The following is a 17,746-nucleotide window of genomic DNA, read 5'->3' on the forward strand; positions in this document are numbered from 1 at the left end:
AGAGTAGCCTGATTAAGGCCTTGGAGATGGCTCACTCAGTGGGGCACGTGCCTTGCTGTATGTGTGTGTGTCGGGGGAGGGTAGGGGGATGGTGGGTTCGAGCCCTGCACCATAGAGAGCACCACAGACCCAGAAAGGAAGTGGATATCAGAATATAAAAGAATAACAATAGTTATTCTTGAGGGCAGTGGCATCACTCAAGCAAGTGACCCCAGCACCAAAAACAGAACAGAAAACAATCAATTTTAATTATTTTTGTTGGAAAATGTTACTTCATAATCGTGTTTAAACATTATTAAGTCACGAATAAAAATTTTAAATAGATAAATTTACAAAAAAAAAAGCTTCAGAGGGAGATGCTTAGGTACTTAGTGGGATTCATGATGGGAATTTTGTATTTTGCTAGAAAATAGTTTATACTTTTGTGCTCAAGAATGCTGCTGATTGTATCCAGCTGAAAATTTCTTGTCCTTATTGGCCTACATTGTTCTAACCTACAGCTCTTTAATTTTGTGCTTATAGATAATGCATATAGTTTTATTATACTTCTGTGCTTTAGTGTTTATGCTGGAAAGAAATCAAAGCACATGGCTAAGGGAAAAGGACAGAAAACTGGGCTTATTATGTAATGAAGATAGATAAGGTGAAGAAGCTGAATATGCAAATTTGCAGAAAATATTCCAGAACAGGGAACTATGTTTTGAAAAATAGAAGTGGTGACATAATTGTGTTAAACTTAATCCATTTCAAGTGTCTTTTGAGGAGGGAAATACTGGGAATCATTACTATTTGTAAATCATACTTCGCAATGATGAGTATGTAATATCACATTAAAAGAATCTTCTAGTATTTTTCTTTAAAGATTTTATTTATTTGTTAATGAGAAAGATAGGAGAAAGAGAATCAGACATCATCCTGGTATATGTGCTGCTGGGGATCAAACTCAAGACCTCATGCTTGAGATTCCAATGCTTTATCCACTGTGTTAACTCCGGACCACATTTCTAGGTGATTTTGTTTGTCTGTTTACCTTGGTTCTAAAATTTGTTTCCTTTGGCCATCTGGGTTATCACTGGGGCTGAGTCCCTACACAACTCCATCACCTGTAGTGGCCATTTATTTTTTATTTTCCAGAGAGGGTGAGAGACAAAAATAGAGGAGAGATACCTGCAGCACTGCTCATGAAGCTTATTCTCTGTTTATGGGTCCATGGGCTTGAACCTGCCCTCAGTTCTAAAATTCTTTTTGATGTAATTTTATAGTAAACTTTTTAAAAAAAAATTTACTTATTCCCTTTTGTTGCCTTTGTTTTATTATTGTTGTTGTTATTGATGTCATCATTGTTAGATAGGACAGAGAGAAATGGAGAGAGAAGGGGAAGACAGAATGGGAGAGAAAGATAGATACCTGCAGACCTGCTTCACTGCCTGTGAAGTGACCCCCCTACAGGTGGGGAGCTGGGGGCTTGAACTGGGATCCTTACACAGGTCCTTGTGCTTCGCGCCATGTACACTTAACCCACTATGCCACCACCCAGCCCTCACAAATCTTTATTATTGAATAGAGACAGAAGAGCTGAGAGCAATGGGAGAGAGACAGAGAGACATCTGCAGCCCCACTTCACCACTTGTGCAACCTTCCCCCTGCAGGTGGGGACCAAGGGCTTGAACCTGGGCCCTTGAGCTCTATAATGGGAGCATTTACCCATGTGCTACCTCCTGGCCCCCTGTGACTTTCTTAGTGTCAGCTTTAGTGATTTCATTAAATACTAGCAGCTGTCACATTCCTAATACATGCAATTGAATAAGAAGCCTAGAAATTGGTATTTTTATGAAACAAAGTTTGTTTTAATATGTTATATATAACGTAAAATTTTCTGGGCAAAGTGAACTTCACTTTATATTTTTAAGTATTGGGTTTCTTTTGCATTGGGAGGTTAATGTGTGTTTTGTCTTTTGAGTTCCAGCATACAAATTTTTGTCATTTTCCCATATATTTTTAAGGCACTAAGCTGTATTTGCTTATGTTGGAACTGACCTATATCTTTTCTTGCTTTCCTGGTTTTTTTTAATATTTTATTTTTGAGAAAGAAAGACACGGAGAGAAACACCAGAGCACTGCACAGCTCTGGCTTATTGTGATGCGGGGGATTGAACCTGGGACTTTGGAGCCTCAGGCATGAGAGTCTCTTTGCGTAACCATTATGCTGTCTACCCCTGCCTGCTTTTCTGTTCTTTCCAAGGTCTCTTTCTCTTATTTTCTCCTTCATTCTCTTTCCACTTTGTTACCCCTTTATTCGTATTTTATTTTTATAGCCCAACTCAACTGTATATTAGATCTTTGGCTTCTACTTTATTTCTCTGTCATGCTACTTTCTACTGATTCATTTTGTTTTGTAATATTCTCAGCCTGGTGAAGAAGGGCGAGAAACATTCAGTCTGAGGACCAAGTCCTCAGGCCAGTTTGTTAATGTGTTGTACATAGCTGTTTTCATACTCAGTAGTTAAGCTGAATAGATAACATAGACTTGGAATGAAAGAAAATACCAGTTCAAGTTTAGGTCATCTTTCTTTCTTTTCTTTTTTTTTTAAAGAATTTATTCATGAGAAAGATAAAGATGAGAGGAGAGAGAAAGAAACTCTGGTACATGTACTGCTGGTGAGTGAACTCAGGACCTCATGCTTGAGAGTCCAGTGCTTTATCCACTGCGCTACCTCCCAGACCACTCATTTTTCTTTTTTTCTCTCTCTTTTTTCTTTTGCCTCCAGGGTTATTGCTGGGGCTCGGTGCCTGCACTACGAATCCACTGCTCCTGGAGGCTATTTTTTTTCCATTTTGTTGCCGTTGTTGTTATTGCTGCTGTTGTTGTATAGGACAGAGAGAAATCGAGAGAGGAGGGGAAGACGGGGGAGAGAAAGATAAAACACCTACCGACCTGCTTCAGCGCTTATGAAGCATCCTCCCCTCCCTTCAGGTGGGAAGCCAGGGGCTCGAACTTGGATCCTTATGCCGGTCCTTGTGCTTCATGCCATTTGTGCTTAACCCGCTGCGCTACCACCTGACCCCAGTTTATGTCATTTTTACTACTGCATTTGGGAAGTTGCGACTGACTGAAAATACGTCTCACGGCAATGCTGTGTAGTTTCATCTCATTTGATTTGTGCCCATTCAAGTCTCATGTCATTTGAAGATTTGCTTTTGCTTATCAACTCTTTTGCCACAATAACTGAAAGATCATGTATGAAAATCTTGACTTTTAGGAGTGATCACCATCATTAGCTGTCTGCCTCTGGCCCTTCTGTCAATTTAAGTTCCTCTGTGCCATCTCTGTTCTGTTAGTTTTAGTAGATATGATGTCTCACTTTCTGTTTAACCTAGTCATGCACTTTTCCATTGTACAACTTTTGGATTTTTTTTTTAATATTTATTTTATTTATTTATTCCCTTTTGTTGCCCTTGTTGTTTTATTGTTGTAGTTATTATTGTTGTTGTCATTGTTGGATAGGACAGAGAGAAATGGAGAGAGGAGGGGAAGACAGAGAGGAGGAGAGAAAGCTAGACACCTGCAGACCTGCTTCACCGCCTGTGAAGCGACTCCCCTGCAGGTGGGGAGCCGGGGTTCGAACCGGGATCCTTATGCCGGTCCTTGTGCTTTGCGCCACCTGCGCTTAACCTACTGCGCTACAGCCTGACTCCCAGCTTTTGGATTTTTTATCTTTATATCATGTTTCCAGTCTTTTTTAAAATTTATTTTTGTATATTACATATGTGAGAGAGAGAAGGAAAGAGCAATATAAGCCAGAGCACCACAACAAATATTTGCCCTGTGGGATGTGTCCATTGCTGTGTTTGTTGTAATGAATGCTACATAGAGACTTCAGAGCTGCACCAACTTTAAAAAACACAGTAATCGAGTGATAGAGGAAGAAGTGATGAGACGCTAAAAGGAGTAGTTTGCAGTATAAAATAGGAAGGTATTCCATGTTTATTCATATAATTTTCCTTCCAGTGGGTTTATTCACTTACACACTTTAGTGCATACGGAAATTCTCTGTCATGTGTCATAGTCAAAAGCAGTAACTTGGGAGTCAGGCGGTAGCGCAGCGGAAAAAGCTCGGGTGGCGGATAAAGCTCAGGTGGCGCAAAGCACGAGGACTGGTGTAAGGATCCCAGTTCGAGCCCAGGCTCCCCACCTGCAGGGAGAGTTCCTTCACAAGTGATGAAGCAGGTCTGCAGGTGTCTATCTTTCTCTCCCCTCTGTCTTCCCCTCCTCTCTCCATTTCTCTCTGTCCTATCCAACACTATCCAACAGCAACAATAATAACTACAACAGTAAAACAACAAAGGCAACAAAAGGGAATAAATAAATAAATATTTAAAAAATCTTTAGAGGAGTCGGGCGGTAGCGCAGTGGGTTAAGTGCACGTGGTGTGAAGCACAAGGACCGGCCTGCAGGTCCCAGTTCGAGCCCCTGGCTCCCCACCTGCAGGGAAGTCGCTTCACAGGCGGTTAAGCAGGTCTGCAGGTGTCTGTCTTTCTCTCCCCCTCTCTGTCTTCCCCTCCTCTCTCCCATTTGTCTTTGTCCTATCCAACGACGACGACATCAATAACAACAACTGCAACAACAATAAAAAATTTTTTTAAATCATTTAAAAAAAGCAGTAACTCCTCATTTGTTGAAAACAAAAGAAAGACCTACCAAAATAAAATATTAGACAAGACATCTTAGTACTTAATAAAATACTTTAGCACTTTATTAAAGAGGTCTAATTCAAAATATACACGGGAACTTGATTTCAAATGTTTAACAGTATTCGTCACAGCTAGATAGTTTAGTATTCATAATAGGAATAGGATTCAAATTATGTGGAAATAAACATATATGATTAAGCTAAAGAATAAAAACACGGAGTCGGGTGCGCAGCGGGTTAAGCGCACATGGCGCAAAGTGCAAGGACAGGCGTAAAGATCCCAGTTTGAGCCCCTGGCTCCCCACCTGCAGGGGAGTCACTTCACAATCGGTGAAGTAGATGTGCAGGTTTCTATCTTTCCCCCTCTGTCTTCCCCTCCGTTCTCCATTCCTCTCTGTCCTATCCAACAGCAACGGCATCAGTAACAACAATAAAAATAAATAAATAAATAAAATTAAGCTAAAAAATAATAAAAACACAAGAGGGTAGGTAGTGACACACCTGGCTGAATGCACATGTTGCAGTGCACAAGGACCCGGGTTCAAGCCCCTGGTCCCCACCTGCAGGGGGTCGCTTCACAAGCAGTGAAGCAGGTCTACAGGTGTCTATCTTTCTGTCTCCCTATCTCCCTCCCCCCCCTCAGTTTCTCTCTGCTCTATCCAATAAAATGGAAAAACTGGCCACCAGGAGTAGTGGATTCATAGTGCCAGCACCCAGTGATAACCTTGGAGGCAAAATAAATAAATGTTCATTAGAAACATGGGGGTAGGGACAGAATTACATTTCCAATTTCACACTACCAAAATAAAGCCTAGAGAAGTATTTAAAAACAAACATGGTTTGTTATCTGTTGGCTTGCTGTTTAATAGAAGTAAGAAAGATTCATGACTACCTGGTAATAGGAATGGAATCAGAAAGTGACAAAGTAATGTTACAGTTCAAGTAAAAACAAGTAGTGTTCTTGAACTCTGTCTTAGGTAAAGAGGCTTCAGTTGAGTCCAGAATATTTTTAGTAAGATAATTTACTCGATATTCTTGTGTAGTTTAACCAGCTACTGTCTACATAGTTTCATTTTCTCTTGTGTTACAGTCTTAATGGAATCTTACGGATAGCAGATAAATTAAAATTAGTATTTTGGGCAATAAGAGAATGTGGAGAAATTATCTCCATCTTAACTTCTAATTCATTTAGCTGTAAATAGAATTTGATTGCTTTTCTACCCATATCAGTCTTTGCATGTGCTCTTGAGGTCTTCTGTATTAAGGAAGAACAGTTTGAATCAGTAACGTTATATTGCCTAAGACACAATAGGTGTTTGTGCAGCTGAAGCATTAGAATTAATTTCATTTTGCTAATTTTTCCTCAACCTATGTTGGAATATTTTTGCTGTCATTCTGGGAGTAAGTTATTATAACGTGACTACTTTGGGAAGGGGTAGGTGACAACTTAATCTGGTAGAGTGCACACATAGCTATGTGGGAGGACCCCAATTCAAGGCTCACCATTAGAGGGGTGCCATCCTAAGGAGAAGCTTAAGGAGTGGTGGAATGATGTTGTAGTGTTTCTTCTCTCTGTCTCTGCCTCTCTGTTGCTCACTCTTCTATCTGAGGGAGGTGGGAGTAGTTCTCTAGCAGTGTTGAGATCATGCAAGCATGAAGCCTCCACTGTTCCTGGAGGACTCCTTTCTTCTCATTGGAGGGGGCTGAGCAGACCATAGCACTATGAAGTGCCCTCCACCTTAGCTGCTCCACAGACAGAAACTATCACCATTGTTACTAGACAAATTGTCCAGTTGAATGCCATTTTAGCTAGAGTTAGACCAGAATGAGCTTGTTTTCCTCTTTAAACTTTCTTCCTACAGTTTTTGTATTTGAGCCATCAAAGTGTAGTAGGCCTCAAACAGTAAACCTCAGAAATTAGAATAGAAGGAATCCCCCCTACACGCGCATAGTGAAGCCATGCCCCATCAAAGTGTGTATTTATTGCCATCAGGGTTATCACTTAGGCTCAGTGCCAGCAGTAAAAATCTGCTGCTCTCAGTAGCCATTTTTCCCCCATCTCTCTATTTTATTTGATAGGACAGAGAGAAATTGAGAGGGCAGGGGGAATTAGGGAGATAGAGAGACAACGTATGGACTAGCCTCACGACTCATGAAGCATCCCCCCTGCATGTGGGGAACAGGAACTCAAACCTAGATCCCTTGCATATGGTAATGGTATGTGCGCAGTTGGTTGTGCCACCATCCAGCCCATTTATTTTTAAGACAGACAGATAGAAGTTTGCTTTGTAATGTAACAATTATTGCTTAACTCCCCTACTACTAAAATTTGTTACAGTCAAAACAAAAATGTTTTTAAAACCACATTATTGCTTCTTCTAATTATCCCAGAGCTAGAAAAATTCATGTAACTTTCTGTAATGTCTGCTCTGTGTGTATCTGAGCAACAGACAGATACAGACCCTGAGGTCAGATTGTTCTAATAGGTCAGTTTATGATGAAATGTAAAAATACTTCACTCACAAACTTTTTCAGAGTCTTCCTTAGCTTTTGTGCAGTCTCATTTGAGTATATGTATTCATCTGTGACAAATAGTATCAAATCAGCCTTGCTCTGGTTCTGTTTAAAATAGTAAAAGGTGGGGCCAGGTGGTGGCACACCTGGTTGAGTGAACATGTTAACAGTGCACAAGGACTCAGGTTTGAGCCCCCAGTTCCCACCTACTGGGGGTAAACTAAGGCATGAAGCCTTAGTTATTTTATTATTTCATTGATGGCAAGGGTATAAACCCATCTTGTACTTATGGGTTAGAAAACTTATTCGAGGTGAGGATTTTGCAATTCTTCAGTTTGAAGTAGTGGAGTTTTCCTGTTAGATATGAAGTTGTTTGTTGGGGGCTGGGCGGAAGCGGAGCAGGTTAAGCACACATGGTGCAAAGCACAAGGACTGGTGTAAGGATCCCAGTTCAAGCCCCCGGCTCCCCACCTGTAGGGAAGTAGTAGCTTCACAAGTGGTGGAGCAGGTCTGCAGGTGTCTATCTCTCCTCCTCTCTGTCTTCCCCTCTTCTCTCGATTTTTCTGTCTTATCCAACGACAATGACAGCAATGACAACAATAATAGTGATTGACAACAAGGACAACAAAAGGGAAGAAATAGCCTCCAGGAGCAGTGAATTTGTCACGTAGGCATTGAGCCCCAGCAATAACCCTGGAGACAGACAGACAGACAGACACACACACACACACACTAACCCTGGAGACACACACACACACACACACACACACACACACACACACACCACAAAAGGAAGTTGTTTGTTTTTGATTACTTAGAATTTTCATATAAAATATAGGAGAGCAGGTGTTTGGCCCTCACTGTGCTAATCTGTTCTATTCTGCAGGATGTTAGAATTGATCAGTTTGTTCACCAGTGTTCTACTTTATGGTAATATCGCCATCTACTGGAAAACCGTGGTTTTTGACATCCCTTTTTACTTTAATTTTTACACAAGACTTAAAACCATGTTTGGCTGAGAAAATTTTCTAGATAGAAGGTGAAAGGCAGAGAGGGGAACATGACAGAGAAGGAAGGACGCCACGTAGCTGTTGGTGTCCTTTGCATGGTGCTCCATGTGGTGACCAGAGACTCAAACTTGGGTCCTCAAACACGGCAAAATGTGCTTCACTGGGTTTTAATTTCTTAATAGGCAAGTGCTGCTACCTCGTGTATTTCGTAATGTAATTATAACTTTTTGATGTTTTTTGTTTGTTTGCCTCCAGGTTTATTACTGGGGCTCAGTACCTCAGTACTAGCACTACAAATCCACTGCTCCTGGAGGCTATTTTTTTTCCTTTTTTTTTTCCCCTCCCTTTTCTATTGTACATGATAAGACAGAGAGAAATTGAGAAGGGAAGAGGTAGATAAAGAGGGAAAGAGAAAGAGAATCACCCTCAGACCAGCTTTACCACTTGTGAAGCACCCCTGCAGATGAGGAGGGGGCTCAAACCCAGGGTTCTTGGACACCGCTGGGCCCCCTTGATACTGTATTTGCTTTATTTATGCCACCAAGGTTATTACTGGAGCTCTGTGCCTGCATGGTCCCTCTAATCTTGGTGAACTTTTATTTTATTTATTTTCCCCTTTTTTGGGGGGGAGATGGGAACTTGAAGAAACTATTTATTATTATTATTTATTTATTTGTTCCCATTGCCTTTGTTTTATTGTTGTAGTTATTAATGTTATGGTTATTGATGTCACTGTTGTTGGATAGGAGAGAAATGGAGGAGGGGGAGAGAAAGACAGACACCTGCAGACCTGCTTCAGTGTCTGTGAAGCGACTCCGCTGCAGGCAGGGAGCCGGGAGCTCGAACCAGGATCCTTCTGCCGGTCCTTGTGCTTTACGCCACCTGCGCTTAACCCACTGCGCTACCGCCCAACTCCCTTATTTTCCCTTTTGTTGCCCTTGTTTTTACTGTTGTTGTCTTGGTGAACTTTTTTTAAGGTAGAAAAAGGAGGACACCACAGCACTGCACACCATATGTAAAGCAATCCTACACCACATACTTGGGGCAGATGTTCCTTTATGGCAACTGGTCTCTCTAATCCTTGCACGTTGCAAAATGTGCACTCTACCAGACAAGGTATCTCCTAGCTCACTTTGGGATTTTTTTCCCCTCTAGAGTTATTGCTGGGTCTCAGTGCCTGTACGAATCCACTGCTTCTGGAGGTCATTTTTTTCCCCTTTTGTTGCCCTTGTTGTTGTTGTTGTTACTGTTATTGCTGTCATTGCTGTTGGATAGGACAGAGAAATTGAGAGAGGAGGGGAAGACGGGGAGAGAAAGACAGACACTTGTAGACCTGCTTCACCTCCTGTGAAGCGACCCCCCCCCTACAGGTGGGGGGCCAGGGGCTCAAACTGGGATTCTTAGGCCGTCCTTGGGCTTTGTACCATGTGTGCTTAACCTGCTGCGTCACCTCCCAGGCCCCACTTTGGGGTATTTTTTTTAATCAATTAAAAAAATTTTTTTTGTTAATTTTCTCTTTTGTTCCTCTTGTTGTTTTTCATTGTTGTTGTAGTTACTATTGTTGTTGCCGTTGTTAGATAAAACAGAGAGAAATGGAGAGAGGAGGGGAAGACAGAGAGGGGGAGAGAAAGACACCTGCAGACCTGCTTCACCGCTTGTGAAGCGACTCCCCTGCAGGTGGGGAGCCGGGGGCTCGAACTGGGATCCTTATGCTGGTCCTTGCACTTCGCACCACCTGCTAAGCTTAACCCACTGTGCCACTGCCTGCCTTCCCTTTGGGGTATTTTTTTTTTAATAATTTTTTAAATTTTTGCTTCCAGTGTTATTAAGGCTTGGTGCCTGCACTATGAATGTACTACTCCTGGAGGCTATTTTATCCCTTTTTGTTCCTTGTTGTTATTGTTATTGCTGTCATTGTTGGATAGGACAGAGAGGCTGTAACTGGGATCCTTAACACTGGTCCTTGCACTTCACCATGTGCGCTTAACCTGCTGCATTACCACCTGGTCCCTCACTTTGGGATATTTTAAGCAGAAATTAGAGCTTCAGGAGAGCTCATCACCACCCACCAACACCCCCACACACCTGCTTTTGCATCCTTGATTATCACTTCCTCTGGTCTACCTCGTTGCCTTTAACCAAAGCAGAGTTGTCTATTACTGCTTTATTCAATCTATAGGGTGACCTTGACTGGGATTCATGGTTTTCTAAGCTGCAGAAAATTCGAGGTAATAGTGAATTTGGACTGGGGAAAAAAAAAAAAAAAGATGTCTTGAGACACAACAAAATAAACTACAGACCAAGATCTGTGGTGAACATAGATGTTAAAATATTGAACACAATTCTTGCCAACGGGATACAACAGTATATTGAAAAGATTGTTCATCATGACCAAGTGGGGTTTGTCCCAGGGATGACAGGTCGGTTTAATATACGTAAAGCAGTCAGTGTGGTCCACCACATCAACAAAGCAAGACCAAAAACCACAATTATATCAGTAGATGCAAAAAAGCCTTTAACAAGATCCAAGATCCTTCATGATAATGCTACAAAAAATAGGAATAGATGGAAAATTCCTTAAGATAGTGGAATACATATGTAGCACACCTACAGCCAACATAATACCTGGTGGTGAAAAACTGGAGACATTTCCCCTTAGATCAGATACTACACAGGGCTGCTCACTATCACCATTATTATTCAACATAGTGTTAGAAGTTCTTGTCATAGCAATGAGGCAGCAAGAGCAAGGAATTAAAGGGACGCAGATTGGAAGAGAAAAAGCCAAACTCACTATTTGCAGATGACATAGTGTACATAGAAAAAACTAACGAGTCCAGCAGGAAGCTCTTGGAAATTGTTAGGCTACAAAATTACATACCAAAGTCAGTGGCATTCTTTTTTTAAAAATTAATTAATTAATTATTCCCTTTTGTTGTCCTTGTTGTTTTATTGTTGTAGTTATTATTGATGTCACCGTTGTTGGATAGGACAGAGAGAAATGGAGAGAGGAGGGGAAGACAGGGGGAAAGACAGACACCTGCAGACTTGCTTCACCGCCTGTCGTAGCCATTTATTTTTTATTTTCCAGAGAGGTGAGAGACAGAAATAGAGGCGGGATACCTGCAGCACTGCTCATGAAGCTGCTTCTCTGTTTGTGGGTCCATGGGCTTGAACCTGCCCTCAGTTCTAAAATTCCTTTTGGTGTAATTTTATAATAAACTTTTTCTTTTTTAAAAAAATATTTATTCCCTTTTGTTGCCCTTGTTTTATTGTTGTAGTTATTATTGTTGTTCTTGATGTCGTCGTTGTTGGATAGGACAGAGAGAAATGGAGAGAGGAGGAGAAGACAGAAGGGGAGAGAAAGATAGACAGACACCTGCAGACCTGCTTCACTGCCTGTGAAGCGACCCCCCTACAGGTGGGGAGCTGGGGGCTCGAACCGGGATCCTTACGCAGGTCCTTGCACTTTGCGCCATGTGCGCTTAACCCACTGCGCTACCACCCGACTCCCAGTGGCATTCTTTTATGTAGACACTAAGTTAGAATAAGAAATACAGAAATCCCTTTTACTATAGCCAAAAAAACCCTAGGAATAAACCTAACAAAGGAAGTGAAAGACTTGTATATTGAAAATTATCAGTCAATATGCAAGGAAATAGGAAAAGACACAAAGAAGTGAAAAGATGTTCCATGTTCATGGGTTGGAAGAATTAACATCATCAAAATGAAACGACTACCTGGAGCCATATACAGATTTAATGCACTCCCCATCAAGATCCCATCTAATTTTTTTAGGAGAATAGAACAGAAGCTACAATTGTTTATCTGGAACCAGAAAAGACCTAGAATTGCTAAAACATTCTGGAGAAGAAATAACAGAACTAGAGGCATCATATTCCCAGATCTGAAACTGTATTATAATGCCATTATAAGCAAAAGTGCTTTGTACTGGAACATAGTAGACATTGACCAGTCGAATGGAATTGAGAGTACAGAAATAAGCCCCCCACACCTGTGGACATCTAATCTTCAACATAGGTGCCCAGACTATTGAAAGGGGAAAGTAGAGTCTCTTCAGCAAATGTTGAAAAAATTGGGTTGAAACATGCAGAAGAATTAAACTGAACCACTGTATTTCACCAGACACAAAAGTAAGTTCCAATTGGATCAAGGACTTGGATATTACTTAGAGGAAAATATTGGCAGAACTCTTTTCCTTCTAAATTTTAAAGGCATCTTCAATGATATGAATCCAATTACAAAGAAGGCTAAAAAAAAAAATAGACTAACAGGACTACACCAATTTAAAAATCTTCTGCACAGTAAAAGAAACCACAACCCAAACAAAGCGACCCCTCACAGAATGGGAGAAGATCTATACATGCCATACATCAGACGAGGCTAATAATGAAAATATATAAAGAACTCGTTAAACTCAGCAACAAAAAAACAATGACCCCATCCAAAAATGAGGAAAGGATATGAACAGAATATTCTGCATAGAAGAGATCCAAAAGGCTAACAAACATAAGAGAAAATGCTCCAAGTCATTGTCAGAAATGCAAATAAAGACAACAATGAGATACCACTTCACTGCTGTGAGAATGTCACATGTCAGAAAAGGTAGCATTCGGGCTGTAGCTCAGCAGGTTAAGCACATGTGGCGCAAAACACAAGGGTCTGCTTAAAGATCCCAGTTCGAGCCCCCAGCTCCTCACCTGCAGGGGAGTCACTTCACAGGTGGTGAAGCAGGTCTGCAGGTGTCTGTCTTTCTCTCCCCCTCTCTGTCTTCCGGTCCTCTCTCCATTTCTCTCTGTCCTATCTAACAACAATGACATCAGTAACAACAACAATAATGAAAAACAACAAGGGCAACAAAAGGGAAAATAAATAAATAAATGAATATTAAAAAAAAAGAAAAGGTAGCATTAATTAATGTTGGAGAGGTTGTGGGGATAAAGTAACCCTCCTGCACTGCCGGTGGGAATGTAAATTAGTCCAACCTCTGGAGAGCAGTCTGGAGAACTCTCAGAAGGCTAGAAGTGGACCTACCCTATGACCCTTCAATTCCTCTCCTGGGGATATATCCTAAGGAACCCAGCACACCCATCCAAAAAGATTTGTGTAACCTATGTTCATAGCAGCACAATTTGTAATAGCCAAAACTTGGAAGCAACCTTTATTTCTACTCATCTTTGGTTGAAATTTAGCATTTCTTCCATTATTAATATAGACAGCACATAGTATTATAATAGCCCCTTATAGAACTCAGTTAACTTCAAACCACTTGATACATATGAATATCTTGAAATACTGTTGATGCTTATTATCTCTTTATAATTATAGTTCATAGACTTGTAGATCTTACTGTTTAATGTACTAGTAAAATATACTCCTATTACATATTTTCTTGTTTTAGCTTTTGATCTTTGTTGATCTATTTGTTCTATGTATTTTATAACATTCTGAATATGGATCATTGACTTTTCAGAATGACAAAAGGAGTCCATGAATTGAAAATAAAAAAGGTCTTAACAATTCCTACTCTAGAGGTTCCCTATGCCCCCCTCCACTCCCATCTTTTTATTTAGTGGAAGGTGGGCCACTTTTTCATTGAGTTTCCCTAAACCTCCCATGCAGTGCCAGGGTTTGAACTCTGGGTGAATGCCAGGCAGTGTAGGCACCCAGCCCTGTGAACTATGTCTCCTACTGTCGCTTGTCTTTTTTTTGTTCCTGTCCACACACTCTACACCATTACTTTGTTCATTATACCTACCTTATTTCTTTAATATTATGTACATAATAAACCATGTGACTTACAATATACTCATAATGTAAAAATCCAAGTGAAACAGATGACTGTAAAGCTAGAAGTTAATTTCCCTTCTAGCCTCAAATTCTATTTTTTTGTTTGTTTTTTTTACTGAGCTGAGCAGTGCTCGGTAATTGAACTTGTGACTTTGGAGCCCCAGGCATTGAGAGTCTTTGCAGAACCATTATATTATCTACCTCACCCAAATTCTACTTCCTATTGAAATACAATACTTCCTGTAGACTGTAAATTCACAAGAATTTTTTTTTTTTTTGCCTCCAGGGTCATTGCTGGGGTTTGGTGCCTGCACTATGAATCCACTGCTCCTGGAGGTTATTTTCCTCCCATTTTTTGTTGTTCTTGTTATTATTGTTATAGTTGTTGGATAGGACAGAAATTGAGAGCGATAGGGAAGACAGAGAGGGGAGAGAAAGATAGACACCTGAAGACCTGCTTTACTGCCTGTGAAGTAACCCCCCTGAGGTGGGGAGCCGGGGGCTCAAACTAGGATCCTCATGCAGGTCCTTGCGCTTTGCACCACGTGCGTTTAACCTGCTGCACTACCGCCCAACTCCCAAGAATCTTATTTTTAATGCTACTCTTGTCTGTGTTAGAGTCCCTTTACTTTCCCCTTCATTTGTCTGTAGTTTTGAAGGTCTAAATCAACCGTTACTTAAGGCCATAGCCCTTTTTGCTCCTCTGAACTCTGCATATGTATATAGTTATGTGCCAAGGGATCAACCCAGAATATGCACGTACAGGTTCCACAACAGCAGCCTCCCCAGGCCAGTTGTTTCATTGTTCCTTATAGAAAGGAGGGAGACGGGTAAAGTCCTCAGCACTGTTCGCAGTTCCATGGCATTTCCCCTTGTTCTGTCCGTGGTGCAGGAGCTTTACCTCATGCTTAGTAAGGCACACACACTGCTGGGAGAGCTGGCTCCTGACCTCTCGTTTTTCATTATTAAACTCCAAAGTTTTGCTGCATCTTTGTAACTATTTTCTCATACGTTGGAGCTCCTGCAAGAAAAGGTACACATATGTCTTAGTCATAAAAGAATTTCAGTGGTCCGGGAGGTGGCGCAGAGATAAAGCTTTGGACTCTCAAGCAGGAGGTCCTGAGTTCAGTCCCCGGCAGCACATGTGCCAGAGTGATGTCTGGTTCTTTCTCTCTCCGCCTATCTTTCTTATTAATAAAGAAATAAATAATAAATAAATAAATAAATAAATTTTTTAAAAAAGAAGAATTTCAGACTCATGTAAACTCAATAACACGGTGCAGGTATTCTAAATGCTAAAAGTGAAGAAATGGTGTCTTATTACCAGGTTGGGAGCCACTGTGACAGACACTGGCTATTGTGTGTGAGTCGGTATAAATTAAACTGATGATATGTGATGATAAAATATTTTTAAAGTTGTCGAAAAAATTAGTTATTAATTGGTTGAGACAACGTTACTGAAATGAGTTTTATTTACAATTTCAGTGTTTGAGAAAAGCCACACAGAGGGATGAAATGAGTAGTAGAGGTTTTGGTAATAAACGAAGAAGCATGTTTGAGGATTTTCTGATGAAAAGTCTGAATGATTTTTTTTACATTTTGTCTATAGTTTTATCATTTAAAAAATTTTAATACACTTATATTAATTACTTTGTCATTTTAAACATTTTACTTATTTCACTACTATTTTGATCTCTTGAGAATCCTCAGGCAATTTCGAAACGATTTGAGACTTGGGTGGTAAGATGGAAGGTTGTTAGAATTGAAGCCCATGCCCTACTTACTGAGTGTAGGACTGAGGGGTGGTTGGCACCAGGTGGCAGCACTAACCCAGAACATTTGGGTTTCTGCCCATAGTCAGGAGGGAGGGAATGTTCTGGGAACCTACCTGCTGTAAGGGCTCTATAGGGACATGTGGTCCTATAATCCTGTGCCTTTCTCTCTGGAATAGAGAATTTTGTAAATTGGATATTTATAGAGCAAATAATGAAGCACTTAAAGAGTTTTAATCTTTTACTTTCTTACTTGATAATTTTTGTTGTTTTTCTTTTCTTTCCATAGTAGTACCTTCAGAAACAGGTAATATTTTTCTAACAGTCAATTTGTATTCTTGCATCTTGCTTCTGTAGTGCTTTTGTTTCTTACTAGAGAGTAATGGGAAATTAATAGACTCTGAATTATGGCATTGGGAAAATCTACGCATAAATGCCCACAATTGCAGTTAAATTTTAGCCAGTTGATTTTGATTTTCTGGACTTTGCCAAAATGTTAGCTACAGCTTTCAACTGTTGAATACCAACAGTGCTTAAAACAAACAAACAAACAAACAAAAAACCCAAGCGTGACTATTTTTAAAATAGCATTTTCAGGGTTTGCAAGTGGTTACTGGTACCACTGTAGAATGACATGACCAAGTTTGCTTCCTTCTAGTAGTAAGAGCTTGCTGACCTGAAAGAAAGGGTTTAGGAACAGAGCTCCATGGCGTCCCCCCTCTACTGTCACCTGGCCTCATTCAGTGCTGACTTTGCACTTGTTTTTACAAACATTTATCTAAATTCTTTGCTCATCTTTTAAGAGACTTTCTTTTGGGAGAAAATTTTTAAATCAAGGAATGTTATTCCTTATTAATAGAAATGCATTTGAAAGAAAACTATGATGCTAGTAGCAACATAAGGATAAGCCTTTTGTAAGGTTAACATTGTAAACAGAAGGTGTATGATAAAAATGAACTATTGGGGGAAAAATATTCTTAATACAACCTAACTTGTGACCTGTAGAGTAAAGCTGGCTTGTTTCTTCACATTGTCTCTTATTTGGGGCATCTCTTTCACTTTGTTAGGAATAATACCAATAGAAGCATACTTAAGCTATTTTTCGTGTATAAAGCATTTTGATGACCATTTGGCTCTGTCCTGTCTCCTAAATACTTTGACAATGTGCATGCCCTATAGTGAGAAACAGCCTATTTATATGGTTCTATTAATACATTTTATAGGACTGAAGAAATAATAAAGAACAGCATATAGGACATGCATGCAAGAGGTCCCAGTTTTAATCCTCAACTGCACCAATAAGTCATCATAGCTGAATAATGCTCTGGTCAAATGTAAAGGGGATAATAAAAGAGTGGGGGGAGTTTCTGGAATACATGGCTTGAGTATTTATTGCTAAGGGCTGTGTCTTCCCGGCTATAATCTTACGTCAAATATTTTTTCCTTGCTGTAACTTGGGGGAAAGGGATGCCTTCTGCTGCTTTGAACTTTAATTTCTCTTTTTTTAAAGTGTTATTTTTTAATACTGGGTTTCCATTTAAGTATGATTTATTCATTGAAATACATGTGTTTGTCCTAGTTTTGTAGGAAATAAAGTAAGGAATTTTAGGATCTCAGTGTATGTAAGTTGTTATTACATGTGTTTTCAGAGTATTTCACATTATTGAAAACACATGGGAAAAATCCTGTCAAACACGGTGTAACTTTAAGATAATACAGAGTTTCATCCATGAACACCAAGCTATGCCAAGGTTGTAGGGCCATCATCAGTGGGTTTCAGCTAAAGGTGAATTTGTGTCGACACATCTGTCTGTTGGAACCTCCCAGAGAACTTTTCCAGAATGCAGCTAGTCATCTCCTGGTGTCTGTTCTAGCCCAGCCCCCAGCTAAGGCCTACTAACTTTGGAGATTTCTCAGAATGCTCTTGGTGCTTAGAATTGCTAGCAGG

The 17,746-nt window shown here is 40.3% G+C and overlaps 1 protein-coding gene across 6 annotated transcripts in view; it reads left to right on the plus strand.

Annotated features, from left to right (window-relative positions):
• ATXN2 (ataxin 2) overlaps positions 1-17,746 on the plus strand; it is a 102,575-nt gene that overhangs the window by 35,548 nt on the left and 49,281 nt on the right. For 2 of the 6 annotated variants that reach the window (XM_060193085.1, XM_060193087.1), the window contains exon 6: positions 16,088-16,105. The exons of the other annotated variants lie outside the window; for them this stretch is intronic. In XM_060193085.1, coding sequence (XP_060049068.1) covers positions 16,088-16,105 — 18 coding nt within the window. The remainder of the gene's footprint in view (positions 1-16,087; positions 16,106-17,746) is intronic. 6 annotated transcript variants of the gene reach the window in all.

Source organism: Erinaceus europaeus, chromosome 6 (assembly GCF_950295315.1).
Source record: "Erinaceus europaeus chromosome 6, mEriEur2.1, whole genome shotgun sequence".
NCBI lineage: Eukaryota > Metazoa > Chordata > Mammalia > Eulipotyphla > Erinaceidae > Erinaceus > Erinaceus europaeus.